This window comes from Wasmannia auropunctata, unplaced genomic scaffold (genome assembly GCF_000956235.1).
Source record: "Wasmannia auropunctata unplaced genomic scaffold, wasmannia.A_1.0 LD335294.1, whole genome shotgun sequence".
In the NCBI taxonomy this organism is placed as follows: domain Eukaryota; kingdom Metazoa; phylum Arthropoda; class Insecta; order Hymenoptera; family Formicidae; genus Wasmannia; species Wasmannia auropunctata.
In genome coordinates, this window is record NW_012027596.1 from 57,946 (window position 1) to 75,132 (window position 17,187).

Sequence of the window (17,187 nt, forward strand, 5' to 3'; positions counted from 1 at the left end):
CTCTTCATCTTATAATAAAAAGTTAAAGTTTTATTTTATTAATTTTAATTAATGTTTATATTATTAAGATCATTCAAAGTCATGATCTTAACGACATGTGTCCATTAATTTTTATAACTTTTTTTGTTAATAACTTTTTAACGAATAACGATCAGCGACGACTAAAACCTCTTGATAGTCACTCAGGGTCATAAACCTTGACAACATATGTGAAGGTTAAGGTCATTGGGGCTGGGTCCGTTGTTATCAATATTTATCCCATTCTCGTACTTTTTTTACTGTGCTCATAACAGAAATTGTGTAACGGAAAAATATATAAATAAAGGAGGCAATGTAAATGGATCTGGCATTTCATCTTTCTATTAAAACAGTTATAATTATAGTGTAGTATATAAAAATTAATATAAAAAATAATAATTTTTCTGGATAATAATACCTCAACTGTATCCATAATATGGATTCGTCCACTAACTTTACGCGTACATTAACTTTATACGCGCACTAAGTACCGCGCTCGTCTCTCATTAGCCTTTTCTCAATTCTTGTTTTTTAAAGTGCGAGAGTCCGTTAGTTTATTATTTAAATAATTAATTGTTTGATGTAAAGATATCACTCATTTGCTACAATATAGTGACACAATTCAAAAAATAAAGTTTTTCAGAAAATGATGTTTTAATGTTTTGAATCATTAAAATTTTTTAATATAAATTTTCGAAATTCAATTTTGATGTAATAATTAATTATAGAGAAATAAAAATATGCTCTTTTAAATAAATATGCTTTCCTTTTTTCTTTATGCTTTCTATTTTTTTGCAAGCAACTAAAAAAATAACAATTTTGGAATTATTTCATTGTAACACAAATGAGAGATACAGTTTCTACTTTTATTAGATCTGAAAATAAATCTTCCAGTAATATTGATTTAAATCTCATTAATTATAATTGCAAATGAAAATATAGAAAAGTATAATGTAAGAAAATATATTTAGAATTCCCTTAAAGTAGAGCATCAATTCAAGCAGAACAGAGTTCAAGAAATAGATAAAGCTTTATTAAAAATCGTATTCGTCCAGATTGATTAAAATCATTAAAGCATCAGTGTTACAAAAACAAATATACAAACACTAAGATAAAATTTTGTATTCCCAAATATACTGGGTGTCCTATGATTCTTAATATTATTAGAGGAATGAAATATTAATATTATTTTTAATGTTAGAGGAATAAAAGAAAATGAAATTTTGAACTCTCTAAAAGTTCTTTTCGCAATTTTGGTTCGGACCATTATTTACAGAGTTATTAATAAATGAAGTTGATCGTTAGATTGCGCGCAGCAAAAGTAGGCAGAAGCGTAGCTTATCATGGTGTTCCTTGCACTTACTGTACATTCTCCCGATTAAAATTTTGTTTTAATTTTTCATATTATAATAATAAGTAAGTAAATGAGTAATAAATAATGGATAATAAATGGTAAATTAATAGTAGTTTAATCCAAAATTGGAAAGGAACTTTTAGTTCAAAATTTCATTTTCTTTCACGCCTCAAAATATTAATTAAGAGTTATATGGGACCCGATATGAATTTATAACTAATTAAAGTGTGATTTTATACATGTGTATTTAAAACATTAACAAAATATACAGCGAGATTGTGTAGATTTCAAAATTATTAAATCTGAAATATAATTTTCATATAGTTAAGCTCATTGTCAGTACGATTGACCTTGCTTGAATCATTATTATTATTCCTACCAACGTTCGCGTGCGTTTCCTTTTGTGGCCACTCCTTAACAGCTATAATACAATGTTTCCTTTATTGTAGAAAAATCCATGGGTCGTAGACTGATGCGCCTTACGAATTAGGGTCACCGTCCTTGTGTACTGTATAATTAGGTAATGTGGAATTATATTCAATGGAGGATGGAAGGAGAGTAAAGGAAAGCAAGAAGAAGGGTCACCATTCATGACCCGACATTCCTACACGTCCCTTAAAAAATTCTAATAAAGGCGATAATAAACGGTGCCTATAGCTGGGCATATTGCTACATTGAAGAAATTATTTTGCAAGTATAATAAGTTATTACAGTAGCATGCGCATATATGCGTAATACTATATAAAGAAAATTAATAAAAGAATTAAATGACGCTTCTGTATAATAGTAAGATCGAATTCATTTTTGTTCAATTAAACGAATTAAATACTGTAATTAAAAGAATTACTATCATATTTCTTTATAACATCGATTTATTTCTTAGAAAGATAAGAAGAAAGAACTTATTTTATAATTTCTATTTATTTATGTATAGAGTTGGTATGTAACACGTTACTTGTAACCGTTACAATTACTTTTTTCAATAACGAATGGGTAACGACGTTATACATTTTCTTCTAAATAACTCATTACCGTTCTTTACGTTAATGGTTAACGCTGTTACATTTTTTTTAGTAACGGTAACTATTTGACTAGTTACTTTTATCGTTACTTTATTTCTAGCATCATGTATAGATTGAGGTGCGTTCGGATTCCTACCCGAGTACTGCTCAGATATCATTTTGCTCAGCTATCCTTGTCACTCACCAAATGTTAAACAAGGACAAAATGATAACTTGATGACATTAATTTGGGAATCTGAACGCACAGTGTTGAGACCCAATCAGAGTCCTTCATTTATTAATTATATATATATACATAATATATTATACATATATATTATATATATGTATATGTATATATGCAGGATCCACTTAAATCGAACACCTCGAATGGCTTGAATCACTTATTTGTGATGATACGAAAAATGTTTCAAAATGTCAAAACATGGCATGATAAAGTATAAAATATCTCATAAATTATTGATTTTTTAAATAATTCTAACTTTTAATTTAATACTAACTTTTAGATACAGAATAATTAGAAGAATCATATTATGTAAAAAAATCATAATTCCATTTTAAAAAAATGGAAATGATCTTCATATCTTTTTGGAATTTTTGGCGTCTCCACCTAGAAAAGAACGATGTGATCAAAATACGTCCCTCTCGGAGCCGTTCAACTTTCATCTGAAACATTGTTTGTATCATCAAAAATAAGTGAGATATTCAAGGTGCTCGATTTAAGTGGACCATGCTGTATAATTAATCCGTCTCACGCGTCTCCTTTAGCGCCGAGACCGTGTCTTTTGACATTAGATTTGAACCTTATTTCTTTACTATAAGAAGATAGAATTTCATGACATTTTCTATTTATTACAAAAATTTTTATATAATATTCTATTAATATCAAGAAAAAAGTAACGAAACTAGTAACGACTCATTAGTTTTGAGTAACGCTAACGGGAACGAGTTAATCAGTAACAAGTAACAATAAGTTACTTTTTAGAAAAAAGAACGGTAATGAGTTACTTTTATAAACTTTGCCAACCCTGTTTATATATAAGGAAGAGTTGTTTAATACGATCACTTAAATCTCCTCGTAAATTTTTTTATCATTGAACATTGCATATACAATACAATACATGGCTAATAAAAATATAAATTTATCGAATAATGAGAAATATAGACATAATATTCCCGGATTATGTCTCATTTTATATTTATTTTGCGTATTATAATTATTATAAAAATTAAATCAATATTTTAATAAAATTTATTATGTTTCCTAAATTATATTATAAGGTTTCTTAAATCGTACTGGTAAATACAATAAAAACTCATATTTATTTATTATTTATTTATTATTTTATGACTACATAATTATTTGTAATCATAAAATAATAAATAGATAAGTTAAATGCGTAGTAACAAACGTATTAAGTACGACTTCTAAAATCATATTATTAATTATATTAATATTATATATAATTATATATTTTATTTATTATTAATAAAATGTATAAAATAAAACATTAACAATGGCATTAACAATGGATATCAAAACACGAAGAAAATCCGTAAACCTTTTACAAAGGATCCACACAAGGTGCACAATAGCTACAGCATATAGAAAATTATCCAAGCATCTTGACTCCCTTTGGATCACTTTCCATCCCAAAACTAGACCGGAAATAAAATAAATATAAATAATAAAATAATAAAATAAATTTTGTTTTTTTATTATTTTATTATTTATATTTATTTTATTTCCGGTTTAGTTTTTGAGTGGAAAGTGATCCAAAGGGAGTCAAGATGCTTGAATAATTTTCTCTATGCTGTAGCTATTGTGTACCTTGTGTGAGTCCCTTATTTTAAAGGAGAATAGTCTTAAGGGCATGTGTATAAACTTTTTCTCTATTATATGTTTTTTATTATTTCTATTCATAAATTTATCATTGCCAAAGAAGATAGTGTGTTTTCCGATAGATATAATTTAGGAGTTCCTTACTTAGGTAAATCATATTTTTTACACTATGTTATAAAAAGATTTATGATAAATTAATTTGTGCTTTGCAAGAGGTAAGAAGCTAAAGCTTAAATTCCTATATTAACGTTTAAATTAGTACTAAATGAAAAATATAACATAAAATTATTAAATAAAATATGGGCTATGAGCCAGAGCTGAGTATTTAATGCTCTAATATCGTGAGTCAAAGTACATAAATAATATAATAAATACACGTTTAAATCTAGATCATTCTCAATGTTAGGAATATATTATTATATTATTTATGTATTTTAACTCACCATATTAGAGCATTAAATATCCAGCTCTGGCTCATAGCTTATATTTTATTTATTAATTAAATACATAAAATATTTTAAGAAGTACAATTTTCCCGTAATATTAAATTTCAATAATAAATAGTAAATTACATAATAGTAATAATAATAACAGTAGTAATAATAAATTTTACGATATCGTATTTCGAAATAACTATAATTATATTATCAATAATTATTACTTGTACTAAAATGTGTATATAATCTTAACCTAAGAAATAGTATTCTTCAGATATATTATATTTGATTCGTTGATAGTTCAATAATTTGATAATTACTTACAATTAGTAAGGTCTTGAGTGTTTCAATTAAAAAATTAAATTAAATTAAAATGAACAATTTTACAATCAATAACAATACAACTAATAAAAATATAACGCTTAGTTATTTAACGTCAAAAGTTAAGTTATGGTTCACGGCTTATTATCATTTGAATCAACAAAGGCGTGTCCCTATGACGTAAGAAAGGCGCGAACTGCAATCAAATCAGTCGAATCAGGCAAATCAGTCAAATTGATGAACAATAACCCTAGATCGATAAACTTTATCTCTTGAAAGAAATAAGCGTTACTTTTCCAAGAAACCGCGGGTGGTAAATGGATATTGCGAGGGGGAAGGGGGGCACATATTTCTTTCTAGAGTAAGCGATCGAACACACGATTAGGATGAACTAGTACCATCGCTAGAATAAGTCAGGCTGATTTAGCAAGCATGAATGTGGCATGTGTATATAGGGCAAAGGCTCCGCTTCCGTTTCCCAGTGGCCTACTAAAATCGACGTATGCTTGCGATGTCGCTCAAAATAGCATCGCCATTTGAAAAGCACCAGCTAGTCGCTCCAGTAAATTAGGAACAGCACCGAGAACGAAAGAGCTAGATAAAAAGAACATATTGTGTTTTTTAGGACTAAATCGACGAACCGGAGATCGCAACTGATCGATGTTGAATGAATAAATCAAATGCTGACCTTTATCTGGCTTAATAGCTATTTATTACGTCGTACATGTAGAAAGAATTGCATTTAACAAACGCGAGCCTCTGAAATAATAACAGAGCTCTTGGATTTCCAATTTTAGTTTTTGCATAATATATGTTCTTAATAGGTGAGTAACCTACTAGATACTGTAATCTTATTAAAGTAATAAAAATAATAAAATGCTAAAGACATCAATTAACATTTATATATTAACAACAATTACAATTTTCCATCGATTATCAATAAATTATTATTTTACGTTTTTATCTTTATGTATATCACATATACATATATTATAATGTATCAAGGTTGGATAATAACTAGTTAATTAGTTAAAAATTAAGTAATAAAGTTAATTAATAACTTTTAATTTAATTTAATTTAGTTAATTAATTAATTTAATTAAGTAAATTAACTTTTAGTTAATTTTAAAAAATTTGAATTAACTTTTAATTCCAACTAATTATTTTATAACATTAAAACTTTTTTGCTAAGTTAAATTTTTGTTATTTTTACACATCAATAGTTATCTTATTTAAATAAAATTTTAAACATTAGGCCATTAGAAAAAGCCCACATAATCATAACAACATGACTATAATCTTGTTAGTGCATTTCTCTCGAGTTTCAAAAAGAAAGAAAAAAAGAAATGTTAAAAGCTATTGTTTCATTAATTAAAATTTTATTTAAATATTATGTAATATACAGATATTCTTCTATAATAATTATTAATATCGATATTTAATAATCACGATCTTTATATCTATGTTTCTTGTGTAATTTTTCTTATGTATAATGTATTATGTATCTATTATTATTAGTTAATTTTTCTTAATTAAAGAAAAAAACGTTTTTTGTATTAAAAATCAAATAAAAATAATATAGTCCTTTAATATTTTATATAAACTTGTTTTACAAATAAAAAATTGCCTTTATTCGGTAGTACATATTGTAAGTGTTTCTTTGTTTAGAATTATCTGATTTCAAATGATTACATTTTATATAACAATTATATTAATTACATATTATATTTAATTTATATTAATTTAATATAAATAACGCTTTTTAAAAATTTAACTTTTAATTTAATTTAAATTAATTTTTAATACAATAAATAATGAGGAGAAAAAAAAGTCAAATTTGGTTGAGGCTAAATGTCGGTTTACTCAATAATATTTTTAATTTTTAAAAATTTAAATTTCAGCTACCGTACACGTTTAAACAGAGCTCTGGTTACTGTCAGTATTTAAAAACGCAATCATAATTGAAATAATATCGCATACTATTAAATTGATCTTCATTCGATGATAATGCTAGTAGCATCCTAAAATACTGTAAACAACTTATTGCAAAAAATATTATCTCAGCCAGGTTCTTAGAACCTTTCGAACCTATCCAGAGCGAGTGTTTTATCTGATTTGACCACTGAGACTGTGGTAATATTTATTGCGTAATTAATATTTATAAAAAGAAACGTATTGAAAGGCTAGCGTGTATATAACAATAATTTCAAACAAGATCGATATATTTTTAGTTAGTATTTTCATGAAGAAAAGATTCTAAATTGGCCAAAAAGTTAATCAATATAAGAATATTTGGTTGTTTTGAAACATTCTATATCTATACATTCTTTGCTTATGCCACATAAAATTCAACAGACAAAAAGTTTTTAATGTATTAATCCAATATACTTGTAAATTATACGTTTTTGCGCGCTGTATGCGTGCTGTACTGCAATTCTGTGTAAATCTACTGTGACATAGCTCTTCTGGGTGTGTTTCCTCGTTTCGGCCTTGACGTCGCGGCGAATCATAATATAGAGAAATCGTCATTGCGTATAGAGACACTATGCATCGTGTATACGCGTCTGATTCACAGCATGAAAAAACGGAGAGAGAAGGAGACACATGTACCATCTTGCGTAACAGTTCTGTTGTTCCGCGCTGTAGCAACATTGCGTGGCGTTGATGCAACACTCAAAAATATCTACGGTATAGCTGCAACGGCGATCGCACATGTACGTTAATGTGCATCATGTGCGCGCGAGTAAATTTGCATGGGAGTCACGTCAAGCGTTGCATACAGGGCTCAAGGCAATATTTTCGGCGACGACACAGACGCGTATGTTTTTAAGACTCCTCTGAAACGATAACTCCGAGACAAGCAGGTGGAGTTAAGTCATCCGCACAGATTGCTGGCGGAAAGACTGTAAATTCACTCTTTTATTGTGCACAATTATAATCTGATATATAATCTTTTTAAGTGACAAAGTAGAGTTGCTGATTCTTCCAAAAAACCTCCATTTTTTAAATAGTATATAAATTTTTACATATATTTTGATAGTTCTTCTTAAATGTGAATTCATTAAAAAACTTTTTTTCGTTTTTTATATGATTAAAAAGTTATAAACAATATTTTTTAATGACTTATAGACCATGGATATAAAATCATTTTACTCATTTTTTAAATATTATAATAAATGTTAAAATGTTGTCCATTTACTTTCATTGATTAATTTAATCATTTACGTATTGCAACAAAAATCACGAAAAATTTTAGAAAAGGCACATTACAGATTCATATATGATAAAAACTTACAAACTAATCATTTTGACTGCTTCATAGTAATAAAGTGTTAAAGAGATCAAGATTAATTTTATTAATGTTTATTTCACAAAACAATGATGGCATAATATTAAGATTCTTCGTCGCAAACAAGGAGATTTTATATTCTAAAAGTAAGGGAAAGTAACGTGTATGAACAATATTACACAATCATAAATTTTCACATAACTTTCACTTATTTGCATTCCTTAATTTCGGATTAAACATATTTTATGGTATGTATGTATATATTTATCTTATAAATATATAGTTTTTACAAGTTTTATTTTTTATCAGTACAAGCTGTAGAATGGGTAAACATTTTAATAGCTATTTTAGTTTTTTCAATTTTATCGATGTTTCGATAACTTTCGATATTTTTATTAATTTTAATTCCGATTTCGTTGACAACAATAAATAAATCATCATGCAGATTGTACAATATCTGGACAATAATAAAGAAAAACTAAAGCAATTGTTTTTGCAATTATTTATCCAAAAACAGCAAAGTTAATGCAAGATCGCCTATTTTTACGGGATTACATCACTGGACCGAAAATTTATGGCGCGGTTCAGCAGAGCGCGGCAATTCGCATCTCTGCGTCACTTGGTCATCTGCGTAAGCTTGGAGTAACTACACATCTTCCCCTCGTCTCCGGCCGCATGTAAATACACACTTTGAACGGGTAGGAGACCGTCTCCCGAAGCATCGTCGCCATCCTCGTTGTCATTGTCGTTGTCGTCGTCGTCGTCGTCGTCGTCATCGTCGTTGGCGTGGTGGCAGCCGCGGCAGTGGCGGTTGGCGGTGCCGCGCATCTCTCGTTAGTCAAATCGTGATCGTCGTCGCGCGATCATTCGGCACGTTACACTTGATATATAAAATCTCGGCACGCGGATTGACCTGCGTACGAAAATAAACTTCATCGAGAAGTAAGCGAAGACTGGCAACTTGTTCCGCGGTTACGCGCTCTTTGTGATGATATTACACCCTGCGACTTTATCATTATTTTTTTTATAAATTGATACGCAAGAAGAAATACATAGTAAAAAATATTTTGTATTTATGTTAGAAACGGTCCACTCACTTGTTTGTTAAAATTTTGTGTAGACATTTTTAACATATTCAAGTTAATTTAACATAATGTGATTATATGTTATTTAAATATTTTGTGTTAAATCGATATTTAACATTTCTTAGTGTCAAAATAACACAATTTATAAGTGAACAAATAACATAAAAATTATAATTTGCTTTAAAACGTAAATTCTAACATACGTGAATAAAATACGTGTTAATTTAACATACCAAAAATGGTTAATTTTATTGAAAAAATATGCTTCCACAGTTTGTTTACAAATTGTGTCAGTGTTACATTTTTTGTGTTAATTTTTTAATACAATATTTGTGTTACTTCCTAACATATTCATCTTATGTTAAATTAACACAAAAATTTAAGTGAATCGTTTAGAACATGTGAAATATGTTAAATATGACACAAATTTTCCAACTTACATCAGTGTACATAATATAAATTCAAGATTTAATTTATAATAAAGACACGCTGTATAAATTGATATTTTAACAAGATTATTTATATAAAATCATTTTATTTTTTTTAATGTTGATTTATGTGTGCTAAATGAATAAAATTCTCAGTTATCGTAAATTAAAATAAATAATTATATTTATAAAAAATATTTTTCAACCATTTTAGTATTCTATAAACTCAATTTTTGAAATATTTTTATATGTGTGTTTTGTGTATCACGTTCTACATACCTAGAGGGAATTAATTTTAATGAATTAATTTTTCCATAAAAAGACATACACACACCCCGCGCACACACACACACACACAAGCTACAATCATATTAATGAGTTACATTTATATAAATATAAATCTCAGTTCTTTTGATTTGAACTTTATAATGTCAATGATAGCAATTGTTACCTCGATATAAATATTGTGAAAATATTGCATAATAAGGACATCATGAGAAAAATTTCGTAATAATTGCGCTATGATGATTTGTCATAACGCAACATTTTATCAGAATAAAATTTCTAAATGATATTTGTCAAAAATTAGACAAATCTAATTTGAAATTAAATATGTTATAATTAATGCAATACTTACAAACATAAAATCACAATCTTTAATATTTGTCATAATATAATACAGCAATATTTGTAGTATTCTCAGACATAATATTTGTATTTTAATTATTAAGTTAATTAAATATTTACTGTTTAATTCTTCTTTTAAAATTTTACCAATTATTGGAAAATTTCTTTTCAAATTTAATTTGGCAAATCTGCCGTTAAGATAGTTCGCCATATCATTACTGTTTTGTCGATATATTTTGAAATAAGATGCACAAATAGTTATCAATATTTTATAAAAGATCCGTACTATTTCATCTATTTTTGTAAATATATCTATATATAATTGCAGAATACAAATTTTTTACAAGATTTTGTTACATAATTATATAAATATTTTCGGGGTATAAATAAATATCGAGGTTCACTTGGTATACACTTGAGAAAACAAGTTTGTAACAATAAGACTTTCAAAGTATTCTAGAAATTTATTTATTTTTTTGTCTAATTTATTTTTGTTAATGTTGGTAATTAATAATTATCATTTTTAAATTCAAACTACAAAGAAAAGTATCGTAAAATTCTTACATTAAAATTCTATATTTGTTTAGAATAATTAAAAATAAACGAACTATTTTAATATTGCCGAAGTTTCTCTCTCTACATATCAATCACATCTTACTCAATTCCCAGAAACAAACTAAAACTACGCGGTGCGTAGCATCGGATCTGCGACGAAGGGAGGGAGGAAAGATATAAACTGTAGTGATATTCGGATATCAAAGACTTATTATTGACTTTAATGATGATGGAGCGATTGATGCTGCTGGCCTTTTTAATCACTGTAGTTTTATGCCACGAGCCGTTTCAAGTAATCTTTGAATGGAAGACGATTGACTTCCAATGGCCATCGGACGAAGATCGACAATATGCTGTAATGCGTGGTGAATACATACCGGCGAACAACTTTATTACCACTGTGAAATTCTGGAAGGATAAAATGTATCTAACATTACCGCGATGGAAAGACGGCGTACCGGTAACGCTGGGCGTTACGTCGGCGAAACCGAACGGTAACACGGCACCTAAATTGGAGCCCTTCCCCAATTGGGATATGCAGAAACTGAGTGACTGCACGGCATTCCAACTGGTCCACAGCATAGAGATTGATCCTAAGGGTCGCATGTGGATACTTGATACTGGTCGACCCACGTCTCTCAGAGAATCGAAAGCCGACTGCTCGCCGCGTCTTGTCATTCTCGATCTCGAGGACAACAATAAGATTCTTCGTACTTATCAGTTCCCCGAGCACGTAACTCGCCGCAAAGATGCATACCTTAATGACATTGTTCTCGATCACGAGGACGGCGGCATGGCATACATCACTGATACTAGTACTACCGATCCCGGCATCATTGTGTATTCTTTAAGAGATAACAATTCCTGGAAGGTCCGACACGAGTCTATGAAGGCAAAATCAGAGGCGGTCGGATTCATGGTAGCAAAGACACATGTAATCCATCCAGTGCACGTGGATGGCATAGCACTTTCACCAGCGAGTAGTCGCGACAGGTATCTTCAGTATTTTTTTCATAAAATATCCTGATTTCCTTTCATAAAACCATGGGGTCTAAATATCTTGTTAATACAAAGTTTTTTCTCATTCTCTGTTCTTATATTAATAATACATCTACAAAAGGAAAATATTGCATGCTCTGTCTTTCATTCATGATCAAATAGCAAATTAAATAATATAAATGAATTGCAATACATACGATTTAAACAAAAAGTAAAGAAACTGTAAGAAGAAAACGTCACTTTACGGGAATAACAATATTTCCATAAAATAAAGAATATTATTATATGCAATTTCAAAGAAACAAAGACATAACTATATCCAAGCTAGCAATAACATTCTGCTTTCTTTTCTTTTTTTATTCGATTTTATTCACTTGCCTTCCTAATCATCTTCTCTATAAGATCTTATCTTTTAAAATAAGTTCTCATAGTAAAATTGAAGTTATTAAAATCCACTATTACTGACTTTATTATTGTATATTTTTAACATTTTCCTATATCGAAATTTCATGTTTATGTAAAATCTTCTAACAAACGACAAACGAATATGTTTCAGGCAAGTTTATTATTCTCCTTTGTCTTCTTTCCATCTATACTCGATTCCGACATCTGCTTTGAAGAATAACGCAACGAATATCGATCAATATGTGAAGGAACTTGGACGGAAGAATTCACAGACGGATGGCATGACAATGTCATCCACTGGCGTACTTTATTTTGGTCTACTGGCCGACGACGCCATCGCTATGTGGGATACCAAGAATACACCATCCTTCACCGTAGGTCAACGAATTATATCGCGCGATCACGTATTGACACAATGGCCCGACAGTTTTGCCTTTGACGAAGACGGCAATTTTTGGTGCGTCATCAATATGCTGCAAAATTTCTTAAACAATCGCATTGATATCAATGAGCCGAACTACCGTCTCATTCGATCACGCGTAGGCGTTAAGAGTTATCAATATTACGAAAACAGCACGGTACCCGAATTACCGGATTTCACCGCTGGTGCTGATTCCGTCAGACTTGCATTTGCCGTGCTATTATCTACCATTTTGATACTTATAGTGAAATAACCGTTTTACGATCTTGTTAAAAGTTCTATGTACATTGCATACCCCAAGAAAAAATTTACGAACCCATGTTAAAACAATCGATCATATTAACTCTTTAATGTGTTGTTTTTTTACGGCTTATTTAGAAATAATGACAAATTTGTTGTAATGAAGAAGATCTGACATTATTTAGGAATTGAAGTAACGAAAAAAATCTAACTCAGGCTAACATTATGAGAGATATAATTTATGATATAAAAGTGTGATTGATTACTCTTATATCATTGCCAAAATAAAAAAAACTTTTTATATGATTTGAAAGATCATTAGATATAATCTCATATTATTATCAAATATAAATTTATTAAAATTATTATTTAATAGAAATGTACCGTAATATATACGATTTAAATTATTACTGTCAAAATATCGAAAAATAATAATATGAATTCAGATTGGAATTGAATATGAAACTAAATATTTATCTGAATCAAAATGATTTTTTTCTTTTTTAAAATCTAGCTTAGATTTATCAAATCATCTTCACCTATTAAATATTGATATTATTTATTCCAAAGCTTCTTAAATTTGTGTATGTTATATAATTTTCTTTTATTTTAAGTAAAACTTCAATTCTCATAATTATTCAATTCTCATCTTAATCAATTCCATTGAAACAACAGCTAGAAAAATTATTTCAAAATAAGATCATCAATAATATCATTGATGATTATGGCTTCGTGTCATATAGTACTGTGTTCTGAAAATTTAGTGGCAAATATTGAGAAACATTTTTTGTTATATCAATATAATTGATAATAATTTGTCACAATTAATAATAATAATTGACAATAGAGGTTGAACTTTATGATAGATAATAGCATAAAAATGTTTTCTGATCTTTTAATTATGTACAAAATTTTTAATTTTGACAATGATATAAAAATAATCACCTACAGTCTTTTACATGACAGTATGTAAGTTTTCGCTAATCTAAATCAACTTTCTATACACCTCTTTCCTTACACATACACACACGCGCGCGCGACAGCCAACGTAGACAGCACATATCCAAAATTAGGACATAAGACGTCTTGAAGACATCTTAAATGATGCCTTTAAGGCGTCTTATGTCTCAATTTTGAACACACGTATTGTCTGGGAAATTTGTCGAGACAGATTCTGCAATGTACCTGCTTCAAATTTTATCGACAAAATACAGATTTAATACAGTTACCTATAACAATGCTATTTGCAAAACTTACTAACAAAAATATAGCAAAATTTATTAATATAATAAAATATGATAGCAGAAATCAACAGATTTTTATATATTTGCTACACAGTTTGATACAGATTGATGTAAGACATAAAACAGAATTTACGAGTCAGATTATATCTGCAGGCTTTGCCGAGTTTAATGCGGACGCAGTTAATACCAATTTACTATCAATTTTTGATCAAATTTGCTGCCACATTATGCACAGTTTGCTTACTGAGAGAGTTGTTTTCTCTAAACTGAACTTTTTACACTTTGCTCTTTCATTACTCACAATCACAATTTCTATATAATCATGACTATTTGAAACTATGAAATATGATAGCTTCTGTTTTTCACTTATGTTTTATGTTAAATTTTAAACCAATTGCATGTACAACATTTTCAAGCAGCTCATGTACCATTAAAATAAAAATGAGAAAATTTAGAATAGAGGAAATACTTGAAAATGCAATAAAGATTTAAAATAAAATTCAAATATATTGTATGATTATAAATATTTTAAACAGTTTGAAAATTAACTATATTAAAGTAATATTTAAAATGATTTTCACAGATATTTTTACAATTAAATAATTATTCTATTAACAAAAAATTGTGTTTTTTATATTCAAGATTAAATTTTGAATTTGTGTACCAAAATGTACACTTAAGAGTTAATTGAAGATTTTTTGTTAAACTTTTTTGATTATTTCTGTCAATTATTTTAATTTCGTTTTAAGTCTAAATGATCAAAGCGCGTGATTCAAATTGATCCAAACATCATGATTTCGAGGATCAAAGGAAACGCGAATTTACAAACATATTAGAAAACGCAGTTTTATTTCAATTACACAGCTGTTAGCTGTTTATCGTAAGATGGGTACATACATATGTTGAGCGAATGAGCAATGAATGTGAATGGTGTCAGCGTTCGCAATTATGTTCGTTGTTGATACATTTTTCTGTTTATTTTAAACATTTACATTCTTTCAAATTCAGCATTTATCACGTAAGGTGAATGTAAAATTACCGAAAAATGCAGTGATATCGCAAGTTTTATTATAATTACTAGTTTGACAAAAAAGAAAAAGAAATAAAAAGGAAGATAGAAGATATTGTCGATAACACCACGAATGAATTAAAAGCGAACAATGAATGCATTACATTCCCGTTAACTTTGTGCACGAATTTTCCTTGATGTAACGTTTTAATCGCTTCAAATATGAATCAAATGCTGACGAACGTTTTGTTTGCGTTTTATTATATGCCATTTGAATTTTGACAGTAAAAATTCGCATTCTCTGTTTGTTCGTTCATTCGACACTATATATACCTACTTATAAATATTACGGCATCACCTATGATACTTATCGTAGAAAGATGCTAATAAAAATGTAAATGGAAAAGATTTGTTGTGTAAATCTATTTATAATATATCAATATTAATATTAATATATATATAACATTTCAGTCGATATATATTTTAACATTTTTTAGATTCTTAAAAAATATTTATTTTCCTAGTGGAAATTTTTCTGAGAATTCTTTATATAATTTTTCAAAATTTATAATAATTTTATAACTAAAAAAAAATTTTGTAATTTTTTATATGTATTGAAATATTTTTTAGAATTTTACTGAGGAAAACTACATTTTTTTTAGAATTTTACTTTATATTTGTGAATTCTGAAATATTCTAAAATTTTTAAGATTTCTCATTCTATAATTTCTAAAAAAATTTACAAATCAGAAAAAATTTGAAGTATTTTTTAGAAATCTTTGTATATTTAATATATAAAAAATTCTTAAAGATATAAGATATAATAATTTTTTCACTATAGGGTTGATCAACTCATTATTTAATTCATGTTAAATCTCTATGTATGTATGTATAAAATATTTATTAATATTATTATCATTATTAAGATTATAAAATCATTTATTATTATTATTGTTATCTTAATATTATTATAGTGATTATTATTATTATTATTATTAATGGAAATTCAGTACAAGGAAAATTCCAAATAAAATATTTATTACATAAAACGTCGTCCTTGTTTTATTCTGTAGTCAAGTACATAAACATACTCTAAACCACATCGTTATGCTGTTCGCCGATGGAATGTTTCATGCATTTTTATCGAATGAGTCACGCCTCGTTTTTCTCTCTGGGGATTCAATTCATTACATTGTAAATAAGGCCGCGTGTGTTAGCAGCATTAATAAGCGACACTTTCCTCAGAATGAAAACTGTGTACGAGATCTTCATCACCAAATCTGGCTAATGAGTGCATTGTGCGAATCTCTCGGACGAATAGAAATTACGTAGACGCGGTCTATGTTTTCAGTTATCTTTTCAATCCCTGAATGACGGTGGTTTGGGTTTACGAAAGAGCATTGCAGTCACTAAAACATTCGTGCGTGCGTACATAGCTAGTGCGTACACAGTGCATCCTCGCATAAAAGTGGAACAGAACATTGCAAGGATAATTGTGGGAAGCCGTCTCTTCCATCCTTTCAGTTTCCTTTTATAGCACTAGAACAAAACAAAGCGCTTCGCGCGCGCCATTTATTCACTATCACTGAAATATAACGCACACATACACACATAATAGGCATTTAACATTAATATTATATTATTTTTATAATATATAGAACATTTCAAACATTTTAAGTTCAATAGATAACACGCTATATAATTAAACAATTAAAACAATGTCGTATATACAGTGTATATATAGGTATACATATACAGAGTGTCCCCGTATAAGTGGTCACTCCTTTTTATCTCGTAAACTAACAGAGATAGATCTAATAAATATAATATCAAATTAAACGGCTCTGACTAAACTTTATTGTAAGCACAGTGATCACTTAGAAACATTAT

General features: G+C 28.4%; 1 protein-coding gene across 2 annotated transcripts; it reads left to right on the forward strand.

Moving 5' to 3' along the window:
• The first annotated feature begins 9,095 nt into the window (after positions 1 to 9,095).
• On the forward strand, positions 9,096 to 14,352 carry LOC105457303 (protein yellow-like). 2 transcript variants are annotated; one of them, XM_011701910.1, is made up of 3 exons: positions 9,096 to 9,339; positions 11,094 to 11,972; positions 12,535 to 14,352. In XM_011701910.1, exons 2-3 carry the CDS (start codon positions 11,203 to 11,205, stop codon positions 13,055 to 13,057), a joined length of 1,293 nt encoding a protein of 430 aa, XP_011700212.1. In that variant the 5' UTR covers positions 9,096 to 9,339; positions 11,094 to 11,202; the 3' UTR covers positions 13,058 to 14,352. The 2 variants fall into 2 exon arrangements, with proteins under 2 accessions (XP_011700212.1, XP_011700211.1); XM_011701909.1 differs by having other exon boundaries at positions 9,096 to 9,226.
• Positions 14,353 to 17,187: the final 2,835 nt, after the last annotated feature.

Coding starts and splice junctions, on each gene's coding strand:
- LOC105457303 (XM_011701910.1), top strand. CDS start 11,203: ATGATGATGGAGCGATTGATGCTGCTGGCCTTTTTAATCACTGTAGTT. Junction 11,973..12,534: donor CCAGCGAGTAGTCGCGACAG/GTATCTTCAGTA, acceptor AATATGTTTCAG/GCAAGTTTATTATTCTCCTT.